We start from the raw sequence: 20,852 nt of genomic DNA, 5'->3' as shown, positions 1-20,852 counted from the left end.
AGGAAAAGAAAAAGAAACCGTTGCTAGTATTCTGGGAGTGCTTTAGTCTGACTAATCTACACTTGCCCAGCCAAGCTTGATGCCTGAATTTGCAGCATGTAGATTTTTTGGCACAGTGGTAGGCACAAAGCAAATGCTTAATAAGTCTTTGTTGGATTGAATGTCATTGTGAAGATAGTATTTTTCTCATTAGTTGCCTGTCAATATTCTGTTTTTCTAACAAGGACTCCCTCTGCCTCCCCGTCTCTGTGTGTGTGTAAACATAAAGATTTACAAGGAGCTATGTAGACTCTCAAATGAATTGGGAGGTGAAATCCAATTGTGGCCCAGCATGCCTTCACCATTCTGTTTCATACCAACCTTGCTAACTTCTGTCATTCAAATCATACATTTGAGAAATGAATGAGCTCTCATAGCCTTTAGCACATAGTAGAAACTCAATTAACATTTTTATGTGGTTAAGTCAAAGAAGGCGTCACAGACGGGGTGGTTTCAGAGGATAAGGAAGATTTAGACAAGCATATTCCATGGAGGAGCTGATCTTCAAGAGAATGTCTTTACTTTTTCACAAAGATGTTAAGCCAGAGGGAACCAAAGCATCTTTGTAGCTTTTCGTTAAGGTAATTGACTAAAATGTTTGATTTAATGCATATTTTTATGCATGATCTTTGATGAGTAAATGCATTCCAAGATGCATTAATATGTTTAAGGCCATGCGTGTAGTGAGGAATTTCTTAATGGGTGAGCAAAGTCTACTTTGAAATCATTGACTTCAACCATTTATTCACTGATCCAACAAGCCTATCTTGCAATTTCAGAGAATTAAGGAACTGGAAAGGATATTAAGTATCATCTGCTGTAATTCCTTTATTTTAAAGTTGAAGATGCTAAAGCTGAAAGATTCATCTTTTCCCCAGATTTCACTCTCAATATGAGAGGCAGTACTTGACTCTAAGTCTCGATTCCCTAGTTTAGTTCTTCCCAAAGAAGAAATATCAGAACATGCTAATAGATGACAATTGAATATAAACTATTTTTAAGGCACTGTCGCTGAAACAGAGGTATAATGGGTAAACACTGTTTATGAGGACTTCGTGCACAAATTGAAAAGTCCACGAAAGCATTTAAAAATGTTAATACAACAGAAAAGTTGTATTTTTTACATTTATTTTTTACATTTTTATGTGGTTAAAAATTTTTTTTAAATGACTTTTCACAGGGTGGGATAATTATATGAAATTCAAATTTCCATTTCCATAAATAAAGTTTATGGGGCCATGGCCACACTCATTCACTTGCGTATCTTCAGTGGCTGTTTCTGCAGTACAAGGGCGGGGTTGAGTAGTTGTGGCAGAGACCTAAGACTTACAAAGCTTCAAATATTTACTTTACAGAAAAAGTTGGCCAAATTCTAGGCTGGGTTTAAGAGAAGCCAGTAAACAGGGCAAAAAATAGATGGGACAATTGTGTCCACAGTATAGAGGACCCGCGAGTGGTGTTTTAGAGCATAATATCTTTTTTAGAAGTTTTCAGAAAAAATGTTTGCCTACACTTACAGAGAGTTTTAGGCTTTAGCTGACATTCCTTCATTAGGGAAAAAAATAGTGGATCAGCTTGTATTTTTAGGCTGGAGTAGTTCTTGCATTAGTTTGAATATTAAAGTCATTTTATTTCTCATTTGCAAAGTCAGGATATTAATATGACCCATGTAGGGATGGCATGAGGAGAAGTAACAACACAAGTAAAGTGAATAGCACTTTCCTGGCACATAGTAGCTACTATTTTAGAACTGTCATCTTTATTCTTTTGTGATATTTAGTAGTTTGTGGCCTACTGGACTAAGAACTACAAAGTATCACCTGTATTCTTAGTTTCTCTAGTACAAATATAAACAATAATGTCAAATATGTAATTGCATGCAAGTCAAAAGAAGTAAATACAGTTATTTAACTTCTCCTTCCAAGTGAATGTTTTAGTTAATTAATTCAAATGCCTCCACATGTTTCTTTTTAACATCCTTTCATCTGCTACTGACTTAGAAGAAAGAAAGGCAGTTTAAAGTATGGAAGAATCTTGAGATGTTAGCAAAGGAAGATGCCCCTATAAAGTTTAAAGACCTGATTAAAGTGTGTTTGAAGTTGTTCTGCCGGATATATTCCGACTAATGCACTATGGAATCCTAAACATGTTTGTTCAACAGCCGCTGACACTGGGTGAAAACGTCTGCAGGTTCATCAAGCTCTGTGCATTTGCAAGGAAAGCTCTCACAGTCTTGGATAGCTCCTCTTTAAAAATAAAATGCACACTCCTTATAATACTGCAATGTTCTGCTCCATGACTGTTTCAGTGCTTTATGACTGACAGAGAGTCATTAGAAGTCTGCTTGATGGACATGACTGAGTGAATTGGAAAAAATAAAAAAGCCCTTTCAGCCCATTTAGAAATAATTGATATGACTGAGACAGCTGTATGTGAGTAGCAGATAAGGAGACGATTTATGGAGAAACTATTGAAGCTAAAAGGGAAATCCCACATTTAAAGTTCCCAATAAAGTTGTCTGTGAGACAGAGCAGTATTCAAGAGGGAAAGAGACTGAACCTGAAGTTCTTTCCAGTGGCATCCTTAGGCTCCTATCCTCCTGCAGATAAAATCCCCATAAAGGTGGTGTCACTAGGTTATAAGAAATGGACTCCAAGGGGAAAGTTCTGCTCTCCTACTCGGAGGCTACGTTTCCTTTTCACTGTAAGTATTGTGTGTAACAGGATATCCCTAAAGTTCAATTCCTTTCTTTCCTCTTTTCTGAAATTGGCCACTGCCCTGTCAAAGAAAAGAACCCATTTTTATTGTGCAGGTTGTAACTTAGAAGATTTTGCTAACGTAGATGGAAGGCAAATATTTTTAAGTATGTCTGATTATGGGACCTTTTCATCAATCTAACAATTAAGAATGGATAAAAATACAGGTTTTATCATTATTCATATATTTGTGAATATTCATCTGGTCTCTATTGCTTGTCTTAGAAACTATAAATGAACTTTGGGACAAAGATTTTTTTTTTTAATTGGCGGCATCTGGAAATGTTATACTTATTTGGCATGATTGTATTCTGAAAAGAGGATAGCGTATTAATGTTAACTTCAAAATTAATTTTCTCAAAGTTGCAGATTATAAGTAGTACATGTTATTATATCTGTGCTTTTAAAAAAGGAGGATTGTTACATGGTTCTCTAAAATTAAAAAAAATTTTTTAACGAATCTGCAAGTTAAAATAAAAAATGAGGCAATTATCATACTTCTGGTACAATTTGACGTCACCTTTCTAGATATTAAAAAAAACACTTCTTAGAAAATTGTTCTAGTCCTCTAATGAATTTGAAGCGTATGGATTTAACTTTCCTTGAACCCTTTGAATAAGAGCAGAATGAAATCTGGCTGTCTGTCTGTATTTGAAGTAAAGTAGAGATTGTGATAATTTCTTATGTGACCTCAAAACCCATTGGACTGTCTAGTTTTAGGTTTACTGTTTGGTAACTTACATTATCAATCATGGAGATGCAATCTTACAAAAAAGAATAATGAATTAAATGCTCACCACCTTTTCCCTTGATAAAGGCCTTACCCCTCACAATAAGGTCATGAGAACACAAGCCCTGGTTCTGCAATCCAGACATGTTCCAACTCTCCTCCTCTAGGCAGGCTATCTTTCTCTTGATCCCAGTTTACCAATATACCAATTTAGCTTCTGTTCACATTTTACAGAAAAAAAATCAAAAATATTAATGAGCAAATGCGTTTATTGACTATGTTACATTTTATACCCCGCAGCACTCAACTTAATAAATCCTTGTTTGTTATGTTTGTCTTTTCACGTTTACAAGAGTAATTTTATAAATGATCCCTGCAATCACATGTCCCTCACCTTGGGCCCATCAGAATTTCCAGTGAGGAGGGGAAGATGGGAAGACACAGCCATCCTCAGGGCCCCCACAGGATGAGAGCAAAATCACAAGGTAGAGGACCTCTCCATTAAGATCTTTACCCGCTTCCCATGTGACCTTTAGATTTCCAAAAAATAAAGTGAATAAAATTCTGTAAAGAGTGGAAAATACTGGCTTCCAGACTATAGTAGTTTAAAGCAAGGCAACGCTAACACATTTCCATCCGCTGGGGCCTAGGACAATGATGAAGGTACATCCAACAGCACAGGGTTTGCATATTATCTGGAGTTACTTTTGAATATATTTGTAACAACCTCTCAAATGTCTGGGTAGTCCCTATAGCAGGGTGTGTCTTGAAGTGAAAGACTCCAGTATGTCATAAAGGAGACAACAAATAGTTGATAGATGCCATTCTAAAATAATTGAATATAGAAATACTCATGCTTAATAAATGATTAGATTCAAATAGTTTTTGGAAGATGTGTATTATTATGTGTACATATATGTTTTACAAGTAATTTTGCATTTAGAACAATAAAAACTTGGTGTAGTAATGAGAGAAAGATTTGAGATTTCATGAGTTTTAAAAATTCTATTTAGAAACCTTGTGAATTACTGAGACAACTCTATATTTCTAAAAAAAACCCAAAAAACAAAAACCTGGGTGAGAGCTCTAGTTATATAACTGTGGCCTGAGGTGTCATACCTTTTATAGTATATGTCTTTGAGGGAGCTTAAGGCTTTTTTTTTATAAACTATCTCATTATTTCTCAGAGAATTGAAGTTAGTAAGGGGTAGGTATCATTATCTATGCTTTACAGACCCTGAGCCTAAGGCACCAGAACCAAGGGTCAGCTAACTCATCTAAGGTCAATAGGGAACCTATATGGTTGCTTGTAATAGAATCTATTTCTCTTTCTGTTATTTCCTAATATACCATTTTTTCTCATTAAAACACACACATAAACCATACATGCAATTCCTCAGCATGTTTTACTGTTTACTTTGTTTTTGTAATTTTATTTTTAATTTCATTTCTTTCTTAATTCTACTAAGTTTACTTCCCTGATTTCTTTCATTCCCCAACTACCTGATGTTAGCAATGCTCCCCTTTTTGCTTGTTTCTGCAAATATTTACCTTCAGGTATAATTTTTTCAATAACAAAGACAAAAAAATACAGATAAATAAATAAACAAAACTCTTTACGCAAAGCTTTTCCTTTTAACTGCAATCCTACTTCTTGTTATGTCATATTTTAAAAGACAGTAGCCTATCTCCACTTACTCCCTATGTTTATGTCTCGATCTTTTACTTCCTTTGGTCTGATCTCCTAGAATTGTGCCCTAGAGTTTAGAGATTTTATAGCCACAATGACTTTCTAATGGATGAATCCGATGGACATTTGATAGTCAACATTCTTCTCCATGTCTCTAATGCCTTTGATCATATTTGATTTCTTTCTTTCCAGAAAGGATCAGCTTTCTGGCTTCTGAGTTTCAAAAGCGACCTGGTTTTCCTACCTGCTCTCTATTTTATTCTTTGCTGCTGGCCTCAGATATGGAATCTATAACCTGCTCTCAAACATATATTAGCTATCAAACTACACGAGGAGGTCTCAACTCACAAATCTCTCCCTTGCAATGCCTTCCCTAAGTTCCCAAGCAGATTTCACTGCATCTTTTTTGTACCTCTATTTTATTGGCAACTCAATTATATTATATTTGCCTGTTTTCATATACCTGTAAGATTTTTATTTTCTTAAATGTGTAGAATCATTGTTGGAACATCCTTGCAATTCTAAACATAATGTGTCCAAAACAAATGTAGGTATAATGAGTTAATGACCAAATCCAATCAGCCACATAGGCTGCTTTAGAATGGCCTCGCTGCCCATTCTCATTCCTGTGTCTCCATAGTTCACTCTTTCTTAGCAAATTCCTCTGCCTTCAACATTTCTTCTAACTTCTCTTTTGCAAGGAATTATCAGATCATGTTTTCAACTTCACCCCTTAATTAGATCATTCATTTGTCTAAATAAAATCTTTGATTTATGCTCCCTCCTGTTTATAATTCTCACACTTATCCCACTCACAATTTTTGGAATGATTTTCTTGGAGACCTCTTTCTTGCATTACTTATTCAATTTTTGAGCATATCTTCACAGTTTCAAAGAGCTGGAAGGCTGACACTCTTCATCAAGCTTTTCTGCTTTTTCCTATTTTAGAAAGACCAGTTTGCCTCTGTAGGATGCAAATCATTTATCACCCTAGACAGAAAAATACAGAGCTTAGACACCTCAGGTCCCTAGATGTCTTCATGTTCATACTTTTGCATCTCAAGGTGGAACCGTGGTTCTACTGACTCTCCAGGGGAGCTCTGTGGACACTAAGTGGCCCAGCTGGCTTCCTGGTGTGATTTGGTCTTCTTGACTTCTTTCCGTACGTCGTTCAATTGTAGGGTTTCTCCTTCCTCACTGTGGAGAAATCTTACAAACTGCTGATATCCAGTCCTACCATGAACACTGATTCATCGGATTTAGACTGAGGCCAGGTCTTGGCATTATGTTTTTTTCATATGTTCTCTGGATCATTTTAAGGCACATCTAGGTTTAAGAACCACCGCTTAAAACAACTCTACTTCAGAGTATCAATAATTAACAAAACAACAGTTACATATATAATGCAAACTCATTCTGTCTGTCACACAGTCAACACACTGCTTTGCACATATGGTTTAGTCGATATTTCTGGAATATATAAATAATATGAATTCTGTGCCATACTTCTGCTATAAAACCTATCTTCTCATTAGGCCCAAACTGATGATGGAGGATGGCGTGTAAATACTTGTCTTTCTGCCTATCTGTCTGTCTGTCAATCTCCATCTATCTAGCTAGCTAGCTATCATCTATCTGTCTATCTACCTAAATGTACATGTCTAATTTATTATTGGAATTGAAGCTTAACTCTTGCGTCAATAGGTTCTCCTTCAGAATTTAGGATTCTGTAAAAATTTGATTCACATTGATAACTTAAATAATATACCACAAGAATCTTATTTATTCAAAATTATCAAAATAGAGTTTAATAGAGAATAGTATGATACTGATAGTGTATTGGAGAATTCTAATGGAATAATTTTAAAAGCAGGTAAAAATGATAGATGGGGTATTTTGTGATCCACTGTGGGATGCTCTTTATTTTTTGTGTGTGAATGACTTTTTTCAATCCTAGAGATATTATTTTAAATGAAAAAGCTTTTTATACAAAAAGGAAGTATTCATGAATCTAAGTATTTGTTAGTATGTATATTGATCTTAGCATGTTCAAATTACAACATTTTTTCTTCCATTGTTACATTTAACATATAACCTAAAATAATTTACGGAGATTAAAATATCCACAGTCCAAATAGGGTAGCAAATCAAGAAAACAAGGTTCACAGATTCATTGCAGTTATTATCTAGAACATTACAGAAAATCATTATTTTATTTTTGACATTTTTCATTGCAAACATACCCTATCACCTGGATGTCTGCTGTCCTGTCATTGCTTCTGGTGAACCAGCATTTAAGCACAGATCCTGAGAGAACCACCTTCACCCAGTGTCGCAATCTTTTCTCTTTTTATATTAAAATGGAGCATCATTTCTCATAATTTTTTACTTATTTTCCTATGTCAATTTATGTATTTCTTTATTATATATTTCCTTATGTAAATTATGTATTTCTGTATTCATTTTGAACATTTTCTTGTGTTAGTGAAGACTGATTCTAAAAGATTTGAGAGTCATTAAAATGGAATTAAGAATAGCATTTGACCCTCCTTTCTCTTTTGGTATTTTTTTTTTTAAACTCATTGCTGTGTGTTGATGTGATAAAATGTCTGCATAACCTTTGGTGTTCTTTCCTAAATTCAACATTGTCATAAAATATCATTGTTCAGTAGTATTTGCTGAGTAACTTCTGTGTGCAGAACGACGTGGTTTTAGGAGATTGTCAGTGGTCTCATTTCCAAGGTGAGACAAAGACATAAAACAAATCACAGATAGTTTGCAGTCAACTGGGAGTGACAAATGGAAAAATAATTTAAAAGACAATATGCACACATAAGATAAAGCGTGGTAAACACAAATTGATTTCTATGTTTATTTAGATATAAGGTAAAATATCACAATCATACTACCATAAAGAATTATGAGAATTATTGGTGAAATAAGGATAATGTTTCTAGAAAATTTATTGACGGTGAATTTTGGCCCATGATGTGTATTCTATTTTTACTAGAAATATTTTGTAATTGTTTTTAAATACTGCAGTTCTTATTCAGCAAAACATTATAAAGAAGACAATGTGCTTTAGATGTTCACCCTTTGCAGTAAGATTCAGCAATTCTAAAGTTTGATTTTGAACTAGAATGAAAAAGAAGATTTTTGTAAAGACTGTGCTCCAAATAAGTGCATCAAAAATGAGAGTACTGGGTCAATAGGCAACATTCCTGGCCAATCTTCTATCTACAACAAAAGAAAGGGAGGATTTGTGGAAGCGTGTGCAGTTTTTAGCAAAGCCAACTTATAAATTTGGGGAAAATGTCATAACTCTTCTTAGCAATGCCATTAATCACTTACCATGTGTAGATAATTCTTATCATTTTAAAAATTCCACTGGTCCCAGTTATAACTAGTGATTTGTACCATTGGTATTCAGGTTATAAAAGAGCAAAAAAGGTTCTTTATCTTTCTCACTATTGTGGCAACGTTAGGTTTATATTCTATATTAGAAAGAACCTCTCTGAGTTACAGGCTTAAAAATCCTTACACTTATGCCACCTTCAAATCATGCAAAAGCTTAATGGATACAACTATTGCCAAGAATAATCTCAGACAGATATTACAGAATCTTTTTATATTGTTTTTTCCAAATATCGTGTACATAGCACTGTCAATGCATGGCATTAGGTTTTTCCCTCAATGAGTCTAAAGTATTTTTGTTTTATTTTGAGGTTATGATAATCTGGAAATTTCATACATAGTAAGAATTTGGTCTAGCCAATGTCAGTAGCATGGTAAATTATGAGATAGACTTGCAGTCTTTTTAAAAATAAACTCAAAACTGTACATGATGTTTCTTTTTTTGAACAAACTACATACAGTCATAGTAAGCACACAGAATTAAACTTTTTAGTTTATTTTTTATTCCCTGGTTAAGTAAACTTTCATCTATGATTTCAATACTCCCCTTACAATTTCAAGATCAGTAGGTAATATTTTTAATACGAATGAAGTAAGAAATATATTACCATTTCCTAGCACTGCATCTAAATTCCTGTTTAGTAGCTGTACCTTTAAACTAACTGCCAAAATACTCAATTTTAACCCATGATATCAAAGTATTTAGAAATGAAGTCTTCTTACAATGGATTAGTTCAATAAATACTGCTTTCCAAAATCACTGACCCTTGTTTTTATGGGGAGTTTATTTGTGAAAAATGTATTTGAAGTGAAAACTACAGAATAGAAAAAGGTTGACTGTATGGAACTAACATATCAGATTTAAATGTGTGTTTTACTGAAATTGGTGTTTTCTTATCTCTGTTTCAGAAAGGGAATTTTCAGTTTTTCCATACTAAAATCTAAGTTCTAGGCATTGTCTCATATAATTCAGAGTTAACCAAATAGATTTCAACATATCTAACCATTTTGTATTGAATTAGTCGTCAGTAGACCTTAATGTATGTAATTTATGTATTTTTTAATAAGATCATTTACAATCTTATATCTTAGTGACATTCAGAATCTTTTCTTTTACAGCCATTTCGTAGAGTGACGTTTTCTGTTGTGAGTCAGCCTCAGGACCCACATCAGGGGTCACTGCAGAGTTGCTATGACAGCGGGCTGGAGGAGTCAGAAACACCAAGCAGTAAGAGTTCATCAGGGCCAAGACTGGGTGCCCTTCCACTCCCAGAGGACAACTATGAAAGGACCACGCCGGATGGCAGTGTTGGTGAGGCAGAGCATATGGAAAATGGTAGGGGCAAACACAACATTCACACACACAATCACGCTAGTGAGCTGTAATAAGTAGACGCGCGAAGGTCAGTCTAAAACCAGAATAAAATAGCTGACACTAAACTACTTTATTCGAAATAATAAATATTTGCTAAAGTACAGAAATGCCAAATAAAGGAACATAACTACATAGATAAAATTCACCAAACTTGCACAATCATTTTAAAACAGCCTGTCAGAAATAAAACCTTTACAACTAAATCAGAGTAGCACCTGTGATGAAAAAAACTAAATTAGTGCATAATACTTAAACAATAGTGACTGAGAAAGGTCTTGTGTTATTGTTTTCTTCTATTCATTTTTGTCATGCAACTATTTCTTCAATTGCGATTGTCCAGTCTTAGTGAAAGAAAATAACCATAAACACCCTGCTCGACTCTTTCTTTTCCTGGGTATTTAGAAACACATTTTCAAACCTCTCCTTTCAAGTGATATGGAGTCAATGAAGGAGAACTGTATTATCTCATTCTCCAAAATATATTGTAAATACTATTAGAACTCCTCTCTCATTTCCATAGAAAGTTTTTCTCATTTTTGTGCAAGGGAATGGGCAGAAAGCAAATTATCGTACTCTATCTTCTTATCCTGTTGTGATATGATTCTCATAATTACCACAACAATTGGGCTTATATATACTTTCCTTTAAGTTATAAAGTTAGATTGCAAGTAATACTTGCAAAACTTTTCACATTTGTTTATATTCCCAAAGACAATTAGGTGATTTATTTTTTGGCTTTCAGGTTATAGTAAATGCCTGAGGACTAGGTTTGTGTCAAACAATGGAATACTAAAGTTTTGCCTAATTTTATTATTATTTCAAATATAAAAGGAGATTTGCTTATACATAGAGGAATGTAGGTAGAAAAAACCACACACATTTTATCTCTAGTGAAAACCTGACCGGATTTGTGTCTTTCACCATTCTCAAGTGAAATAAGACATTCTTAACTTTTTGTTACATACCAATTTCTTTAGAGATGATATGCAAATAGAGCATATTAATGCAGGAAAAAGTCTGATTTTTTTTCTGGAAGTTTACCTATGAATATTTAAGTCCAACATTAAAGAGTAATATATCATAAATGACCCCAGATGAAATTATTGCTAACCTAAATTATGTTAAAAATTATTTCTTCACATTATTGTCTGGGTGAGAAGGTATGATATCAGGGTCTGATGACTGATATCCCTCTTGATTAATTATCCAGGGTTTAAATGGCATTTTGCCTTATGGCAATAAAGGCATGCTTATCTGTGTGTATGGTGCTGTGTGCTTATGTGGATGACAGTTTGATGTAGTTTTTAAGAATTAACTTTTTTTAGTATTTTTTAAGTGAGTATAAAAATTTTCATATTAATTGCAATGCTGATGAATATATATTTAAGACAAATATGTTTGAAATGCCTTGCACAAAAGTGAAAATTAAATTAAGAGCACTATAATAATATTTTGTACACACGTATACAGATACCTAGGAAGGCAGGATTAATTTAATTTAAGGGCATTACTATATATAATTTGTGTTTTAAAAGCAGTTGTCTCACTATACACAACGTAATGTACAACTAAGTCTTTATTTTTTCAATGTCAGCTATATCAATAGAAAGGACTTTGTATTATTGGCATTATAATCACATTTTAATGTTATTTTATGTTTTTTGAGTTTAAGGGGATTCAATGCTTTTAAAATAAGAAATGACGAATAATAAACATAATTATATATAACAAATATATATGAGTGACTTTTTAGGAAACATACATGCCATGGAAAACTTTACAGGTGAGCATGTTAAGGGACTAGAAAGTTTATGCAGACAAATTTCCCAAAGAGGTTTTTAGTTATTTTTTATGACCATGTTTTCAGTTCTGTCAACAGCAAGGACCATCATAATATAACTGATCTTTTCTGATTTTATATGTGACTGACAGTTGAAATTCAGAGTTTATATAACTATTTGTCATCTGTTGGCTGTGATTCATGTTAGCCCTGATCTATAGGTAATGACAGAAGGAGACGTGATTCACTTTGGTTGAGCCAAATGTAGCACTTGACATTTGAGTAAGAGATTTGTTGGGTCCAAGTTTTCAGGCTACTATCTAGCTATAAAGTACAATCGTATTGCTTGAATTTCCTGGTAATTTCATCTTCAGTATTAATGGATCATTCTGACATAAGTAGAATTGGAATTGAAACCTGTCAGGTATTCATTTGTCACATTTAATTGGAATCCAGGTAATCTGCAGTGTTTTGCTTGGTTAAGTTTTAATCAGGATTTGTATTGGATTTTCCATGAAAATACCATTTTGAATGCTGTCCTAGTTCCTAATTATTATTACCTAGAATGTTTTCCTTGTACTTTAACCTATGTGAAATAATGCAGTTATAACTAATTTTTTGGATTATTGTAAAGTTTAGAAGATAATTTCCAGTGTAATAACATAGTACAGTCCAATGTCATGATGCAAACTGAGTATAAGCTGGGACAGCTAATGATAAAAATAAGTTGTCACAGATGCTATAATAAGGAAATAACTAAAACACAGTATATTAGCAGTGAAATGCACTTATGTTTTACAAAAGTTTTATCTACCTTCTGTACATTAGCATAATTAACAAAATTTTATTGAGGGCCTGTGGGTTAATTCTCTTTAGAACAAACTTTACCCTGTATCCCAACCCACATTAGTTTCAAATAACAAATGAAGATTTATTCTCTTATTAGCTTAAGAAAAAGAATACACTGTAAGAATAAACATAATTTCTTGAAAACTGAATCTAATAATTGGAATGAGACTCACCATTTTGATAATTTCAAATCTTGGGTACTTGCATCCATGAATCTCTGGAAAATAATAGAGAAAATTATACCATTTAAAAAATATTTTAAGGAAACCCTCATGAATTATACATTTATTCATGAAAAAGATCGCTTATATATTTTTCTTTGCCTTTAATTAATTATTGTCGATATTATGATTATTTCATGTTGATCCTTTGATAAGATTGGGGAAATTAGTTTTTTATTATTTCATTAAAATATATTTAGTGGTATAAAATATTTTAAAATATGAAGTTCATATTTTAAACTAGTTATTCTACTTATTCTTCTCAAAGTCCTCCCTGTATCATCTTTGCAAGGCTAGTTTGCCTTTGCTGTGTATGGGTTGACCATAGGCAGTGTTTAACAACTCAATATAGTCAATACCCAATGTGACCTCTAATCCCAATTTTGCCATTAGGATTGGGTAGGTCACTTACTCCATCTGGGTCGGCTTCTGATCATCAGTAAGGCAGTTAACTAAACTAACTCTAAAATCTCACCCAGATCCGACCATCTGCTATTGTCTCCTTACATCCAATTTTCTTTATTTTTTACTGTTTGGAGCAAAAAGAGGCCTTTGGGTTTCCTAGTGATATGGTAAGTGAATTTGATAATATGTATTAATGTGGGCAGGGCAGAAGTAATTCTAGGCCCTTTCTTGAAACCCACATAACATATGTGCATTCTAATAGTAGATAATGCATATATGACATAAATCAAAGAAGTGGGCTGAGTCAAGGGTGTGATTTCTGGCTACATGGGTAGAAATGTTGACACCACAGCAGGCCAGTGTGGGAGACAATTTTGGAGCCTGGCCTCAGATCATGCTATGCAAGAGCCATCTATAGATCTGATCTGGTCCTGGGGGTAATGCCCTTCAAAAACGTTAATTATGATTGAGTGATCTCACAGTAGAATAAGCACATTTACTTTCTCACTTGACAGTGTCAACTTTGGTCAGAGTAAGAGTGAACCAAAGATACAGAACAGTACCTATTTTCCTCTAGGTAAACTTACAAATAGTGTAACAGAGAAATAAATTAAAATAAGAAACTGGCAGTTGATCCATAAGGCAGGTTTTAAAAAGTTAAATAAGGTCAGAAACTTGGCCACTGTAAATGTCTAATTAATTTTACGCCTCTTGATTTAAAAGCTAATCTTAATTTTTATAGACTAATATTTTTGAACGCCCCACTTTCAACTTTCTTACTCTTTCAGACTTATATAAACTAGGCTTAATTGTTTAATTCATTTTCCTCACTCCACATGCTTTAAACAATGTTTAGAGTAGACTGTTCTTGAGGGTTAAAATATGGTGCATTCCACTGTGCATCCATTTTGTATCTGCAATGAACTTGTCACATTGCTATCAGAAATAAATGCCAATATACTTGAAATATCATTTGGGAACGAACCACCATTTTTATATAACCGAAGGTAGTGAGAATGGAGACTAAGCATATCCTTGTATAAGTTTAAGAACACTCTTTCTCTCTAATTTTCTCCCACTCTCCAATTTTCAGCAGCCATCTGAAAGGTGCTGTTATCTGTCACTATTGGCTTGTGCTGTTTTCATTTAGATTGAATTATATAACAAGCCTGCCTCTTCCCTCTCTCCAAAGTTCCTCATATACTTGCTAATGGTAAACAAATGCCCTGATCATTTTTTTCTGTAGGAAGAGACTAGCATACCTTGGAAAGGATTCATTTTCATGATTCTGCATTTCATTATGTCACTCTAGTTGTCAGTGTCTGACTGGGGCTGCTTTTTTCTACTTTTCCAACGTTCCCATCTGTGAAATGGCTGTGTATGTTCCAAATATCCCAAGAAGTTCATGTGCCCCCCTGCTTCAGGAGGGGCCTTTTCACTCCTCCTTCATAGTGATTAGAGAGAGAAAGTGATTAGAGAGACTGCCTCTAAGCAGGATCTCAGCCAATCAAGACGTCTGCTACAGCAGCTTTCCAGTAAAAGAAGCAGCCCAATCTAAAAGAATCTAAAGAAGATATTGTCTTAGTGGAGATCAGGCAATGTTGTGGATAGAAGGTAGTGTTTTAAGAAACAGGCTGTGAAATCTAATGACATGGCTTTGAATCTTGGTTTCTCCTCTTGCTGGCAGTGTGATGTTCTTACTTCTCTTAGCCCCACTTTCTTCAATAATAAATGATAGGATTGTGGAAGAAATTAAATGATGTAATAGCACCTAATAATCCATAAATAAATAACAAAAGTGGCAATAATTTCACTATATTAATTGGTGACAAAATTATTGAAATTAAATAATAATGATAAATAGTTGTGATTATTATTAACTTTAGGTAAATTTGATATAATACAATGGCTTAATCATGAAAGCCTCATAAAAATGTTTAGTCTCGCAAAGAATAGCATTCTAAAATTATGAGCGAGAACGATATTCTCACCTTGAATACTTTCCAGACAGTTTGTCATTTTTGTGGGGTACCAAGGGGTAACACTCAGGAGCAGTGATGTTTAAACATAGGAAGTATCTAAAATGAGGATGAGGAAGACTTCTGTCATTTGGCATAAAATCAGCCCAACTCTGTGCTCTTTGTCAGTCAAGGTGAAGAGAAGCTATTCTTTTCTTCCTACATTCTTTTCACTCTTTTAAAAATGTTTTTACATTCTGTCCTCAGTGTTCCAGTGGAATGCATTATTCTTCAGCTGTATATTTCCCTTTCAACTGCTGCAAAATATTCACGTTGACAGAATGAGCTGAAAAAAGTGTCCAAATTAGTATGCTTACCAAACTCTCAGCCCTTTCTTTTTTTAATCTCAGTATTAATAATTAACAATGATAAAAGGTATGGCCATATTACCCTTTTTGTTCTAACTTGATTCTTCAAAACTAGAGCCCTCTGCTGAACCCTTATGACATTTGAGGAGGGAATGAGCTCCCGTCAAATTTCAAAGTGACTTTGGAGGTTAGTGAGTGGGTTCATCACCTCCAGACTCTCTAAGTATTTGCTTATCTGAATTTCAGCACACTTGTTGGATAATACCTTCTATGCTTAGCTTCTTTTTTGGTTAAGTTGTTATCCCCATATTTCCTGCATTCTTTTTTGCTTGTAGATTGCATATACTTCTGTTCTTCCTCTGATTTTTTTCTAGGGTTCTGTATAAAAAAAGCCTTGATGTTGTCAAAATATGACAACACTTAGGCATCTTCTTTGTGAGGAAGAAACTCTGGAACTTGACTCTTAAAGTGTAGTTAGCACTCAATGTCAGCGGTCAGACCACTTATTGAAAAAGTGTTTCATCTTAATATTCCTCTTCTAGGCTAAAACATTCTCCATTGTTACCTCTTCTATTGCAGGTATTTTTCTTTTTTTCTTTTTTTGATCAGTAAAGCATTCTCTTCTTAAATAAAGCAAAGCAGAACAATCTCCTTCTTGTCTCTTGTTTAATGGGGTAATTAAATAATGACAAAGCTGTGGTTATTCATTTTGATTCAACAAGCATGTATTGAAAATAAAATATGACCAAGGCTCTCTGAGGATGTTGAAGTGAATGAGAAAGAAGCCCTGCCTTTATGGTGACAGTCCTTATGTTGGGGAGATACAACCCTGATTTCAGTAAATTCACTCTAATATGAAAAGGAAGGAGTTCACGAGAGAAGTTCAGAGTAGTCTGAAGTACAGAGAAGAGAGAAAAAAGTTGTACAGATGAAACAATTATAATGTACCTACTGAAATTTTTAGCTTTTATAAATAGTACCTTGGGCTGGAAGAAGGCCTTGGAATGTTATCTGCATCATATTCACTCTTTTTACCTGCTTATCTTCTACATAGTTTAAAAATAATTTTTTTTAATTTTTATTTTTTTTGGATGTACATCATATTTCGAGCGCTTCATGTTAAGCCAAATACATTCAAATTATTTAAGTTTTATTTTTCTAATCAGGTTACTGGTTTTCTTTTCTTTGTTCTTTTGGGGCTAAACACAATTAGTTACAAAAACCCAGAATTTATAATTGATGAAATTGGCAGCAGACAGTAACTCCAGGTCTATGCTACAGAACAGATTAATTTTATAGCTCTGTTCTCTCCTTGCTTATCAATATGGACAATTACTAAAAATGGTCATACTTTAAATAAGGCCTTTCAAACTTAATAAGAGCCTGTAAGTAATCTTTTGAAGTTGTCCTTATTTCTTTTTAGAAGACCAATTGTATTCCTCAAATTAAATATGTGATTAGATTAGAGTCCATTGGATTAGATTGGGTTTATACTTTGAAGAACCAATTCATTCCTTCTGTTGTGGTTACAAATTGTTTTTGTAACTGCGATCTCAAGATTCAAGTTAAGTTTAGGGGCATTTGCTTTTATGTCATGTTCTCTTTCTATCTGAAATATAGATGATCGGTTGCCTTGTTTTTAAGTCTTGTTTCTGATAAATTTTACTTATGTAGGTAGTTTTTTGGCATTAGGCTCATCATCTTGTATGCTTTCTCACTACTGTCCAAAAAATATAAGTTTCTTACAAAATGAGAAAATATTTGAAGCAGATGCAAATTTAAATGCCTTCTTTAAAACAGATTTCCAACTGCTAAAATATAATAATCTCAAAAGAAACTAACTTGTTGATACTGTATGTTCAAATGAAATCTGTGACGAGAGGATATAAAATGTTTTAGTAAGAGAGAGTAAATAAAATAGAATCCTGCTGTTTAAAAGTAATCTACTCATTTATTTATATTGTAAAATGTATCTTCTATGATTTCATTTTTGCTTTGAAACACTCAGCATCTACATTGATGAGGTAATACCCACATATGGTCTGAGAGTGGTATGCTTCTCTGAGGTTGCATTCCTATGAGCCACAGGGAGCTATACTGAATTATGCACATTGTTTCTATTCAGTGTGAGGCTGCATTTCACCAACCCAGCATTTGTAGCAAAAGGTCATAGCAGCCATAGCTGAAATTTTATACAATGAACAGAGAATTTGGACTATTACGAGAATTCGTTAAGTTCAATAACCACTTGTTGAGCATGTACTCTATGTGAATTCCCATGAAGGACCCAAAGGTAAATGAGACATGCATTTTAAGCATTTAAATATTGTGATGGAGAATGATATGTACAGAATTAGATGTTTAAAATTAAAGGCATGAGAGGATCTATATAGAGAGATTAAATACTGCTAAAACTAGAGGAGGATATGAGTTGGGGATATGAAAAATTGTAGCCAACCTTTGACACCAAGAATACCAATCTGAGAAGGTGGGAAAACAGTGCTGCTGTTTGCCAACCTGGAAAAAAAATGGAAAAAGTAACACATTTCCAGGAGAATGAATCTGATTAAGACCTGTGGGATTTAAGATACTTTTGAAAAACTCTGGCGATATCTAGCAGACTGCTGAAAATGTACATCTGAAACTTGGAGGTGTAAATAAGTATCGGAAATATAGCTTTTGGAATCATTGGCACCTTGGTGATTATGAAATCTTGGGAATAGATGAGACCATCAAATAAACATATAACACCAGAGAAGAGATGATACCCAACACAGAATCTGAAAAAAGAGAATAAGTTTCAGCAAAGGTGACTGAGAAGGGTTTTTTAAAAAAAAAAAAAAATGCAAAATCAAACAAAATGTAGAAGGCTGAGGAAAAATTTAGAATTAGGAAAGCAGTGGTGATATCAAATGTCCAGTGATGCAGAGATGAAGGTAAAGAAGTAGACACATGAGATCATGCAGACCTTGAATAATGATGAGAACTAGGAGACCCAGCTGAGAGGGACATTGTTTTTCACATCCCCTGTCTCTCATTATACTGTAAGCTGTGTGAGGCTGAGACGTTTGCCTTGTTCATCATGGCATGATACATTGAAGATAATCTCTACACATAGACGTTCAACAAAAATTGTTGAATTTAGTCATAGGGACCCAATGTTGCTGATGGAGATTCAATAGAAGTGAGACAATTGAGAAAGCTGAAGACCAGGATTTGTAGTGTAAGAACATACTTAAGACTTTCTTTCTCAGGTCAACAAGTCCATTATAATGTTGTTATCAGAGGTGGGGACACGGTTGCCTCCCTTGACATTGATCTTAATGAATTTCTCATCATCTTAGGATTCCATTTTTCAGGATTTTTTGTTGTTGTTTTTACAAAATTTTCTTAAATTACTACAGAGTCTGAAATTTCTGTATAATAGCTTTTGCTGTCTTTCTTTGAGTAATATAGTAATTACTCTTTTAAATGAGTTTTGGCCTCATGTGACTTTTATGTTTTATTTTATGCAAGGTCATCATTTGTCCATCTCACTGGCTTGACATTAAAATAATGTCTGACTAATTGCATTTTTGGTGAGACCCAATCATTGATAACATTGTCCTAATAATCATCAAAAAATTTATTTTGTGGGGCCAGCCCAGTGGCGCAGCAGTTAAGTTCACACATTCTGCTTTGGAGGCCCACGGTTTGCCAGTTCAAATCCCAGGTGCAGACCTACACACCGATTGTCAAGCCATGCTGTGGAGGTGTTCCACATATAAAGTAGAGGAAGAAGGGCATGGATGTTAGCTTAGGGCCAGTCTTCCTCAGCAAAAAGAGGAGAATTAGCAGTGGATATTAGCTTAAGGCTAATCTTCCTCAAAAAAAATATTTTATTTTGTGATTATAGGATTCCTGCCACTGTAATAATGCTATCAAATGTTAGTAATACTATGCAAATAGATATGCTTCCAAACAGAAAATAATGAAAATAAAATTTTCATGAGAAATAAATTCCAAACAGTATAATACAAGGACTGTCCAATTCCAATCTATTTTATATGTGAACACCACCACAGAAATGCAATGTCAAAGAGGCTTACCACAGCTAGTACACCACACAAGGGGAGAACTGCCTCCAAATATGTTACCTGTAAAGACTTACTAATAATGATTTACGAGGTAGATGTCACTTTTGATGTTCTTTTTATCTCAGGAAGGACACCATCAATGTCACATAAATTATTCTCCTTTCTCTGTGTTCATTGTTGCTTAGTAGGAATTATGAATATGGGCTATATTGATAAAGCTTGTCTTCCAGCCCAAGATAATCTGACCAACTGCTACACAATAATTTCCAAATAAAAATGCAACTCCTATTTAATCATACAGTTGTTTATTTGGTTCATCAAAAATCTCTAGAAATGTCCATTTTTTGGCTTGTCATATGCACTCCCAGTTGTCCTGATGCATTGAATAGAATGTATGGAAATGTATTGTATGCCCAGAGGAGGCTGTCTGTCTGGTTACCAAATGGCGTCTAGCTGGTACCTGGAAATTTTTTTCTCAATCCAAAAATCAGAATTTCATCAGTGTTCAGAATTGTACAGAGCCTACACCAGCTCTCAACAATATTACAAGATCTTGATGTCAAACTAGATTATTAGTTTTTTAAATTTTGAACAGGAGAACATCTCATTCAAGAAGTAGGAAAGTCCCTGTGTCCTCTCCAGACAATACCCTTTATCTCTAAGGGGATCCAAGGAAAATCAGAGTACCTCTTAAGAGATTGCCTGATGAGGATGGAATCAGAAGAGGAATTTCCTCATCCAATCTCTGTGAGGCTGGATGAGGTCTGCTGAAACGTGCCCATTGGCGCAGATCCTCTCCTGTAAAGCAGGCTGCTTTGGCTCCCTAGATCCAGGGCCTCTTTCAGTTCTGGGTATCCACCGCAATCTTATGTCTCTAACTTGTTGTTGTTTGTTTTCTTTTCTCTTTAGAGTTATCTCTTAAGGACTTTGGATATTCTTTCTTAAAACATGTAAATGATTTTCTCAATATCAGCTTTAGGCATGCTTATATAGCCAGACTTTGTTTACCTCCTTGCTTCTGGTCCATTCTGTAAGGTGTCTTTGCATTGTCTAAAATTCAACCAATTATCCATCAATTTTCTTGCTTACTTGCAGAGTTACCTGCTGTTACTCCTGAGTACATGATACCTGACACTCAAAACTGTGAGAATCAGAAACATCTCCCAGACTGATATGCAATTTTTTAAAATT

The 20,852-nt window shown here is 34.2% G+C and overlaps 1 protein-coding gene across 5 annotated transcripts in view; it reads left to right on the top strand.

Moving 5' to 3' along the window:
* Positions 1-20,852, top strand: part of PCDH7 (protocadherin 7) — a 393,242-nt gene that overhangs the window by 170,933 nt on the left and 201,457 nt on the right. For 3 of the 5 annotated variants that reach the window (XM_046656040.1, XM_046656039.1, XM_046656042.1), the window contains exon 2: positions 9,749-9,965. The exons of 1 other annotated variant lie outside the window; for it this stretch is intronic. In XM_046656040.1, coding sequence (XP_046511996.1) covers positions 9,749-9,965 — 217 coding nt within the window. The remainder of the gene's footprint in view (positions 1-9,748; positions 9,966-20,852) is intronic. One more of the 5 variants, XM_046656041.1, reaches the window with a different exon arrangement.

Source organism: Equus quagga, chromosome 3 (genome assembly GCF_021613505.1).
Source record: "Equus quagga isolate Etosha38 chromosome 3, UCLA_HA_Equagga_1.0, whole genome shotgun sequence".
NCBI lineage: Eukaryota > Metazoa > Chordata > Mammalia > Perissodactyla > Equidae > Equus > Equus quagga.
The sequence above is the reverse complement of the archived record's forward strand: the minus strand, read 5'-3'. Positions and strand labels throughout refer to the sequence as shown.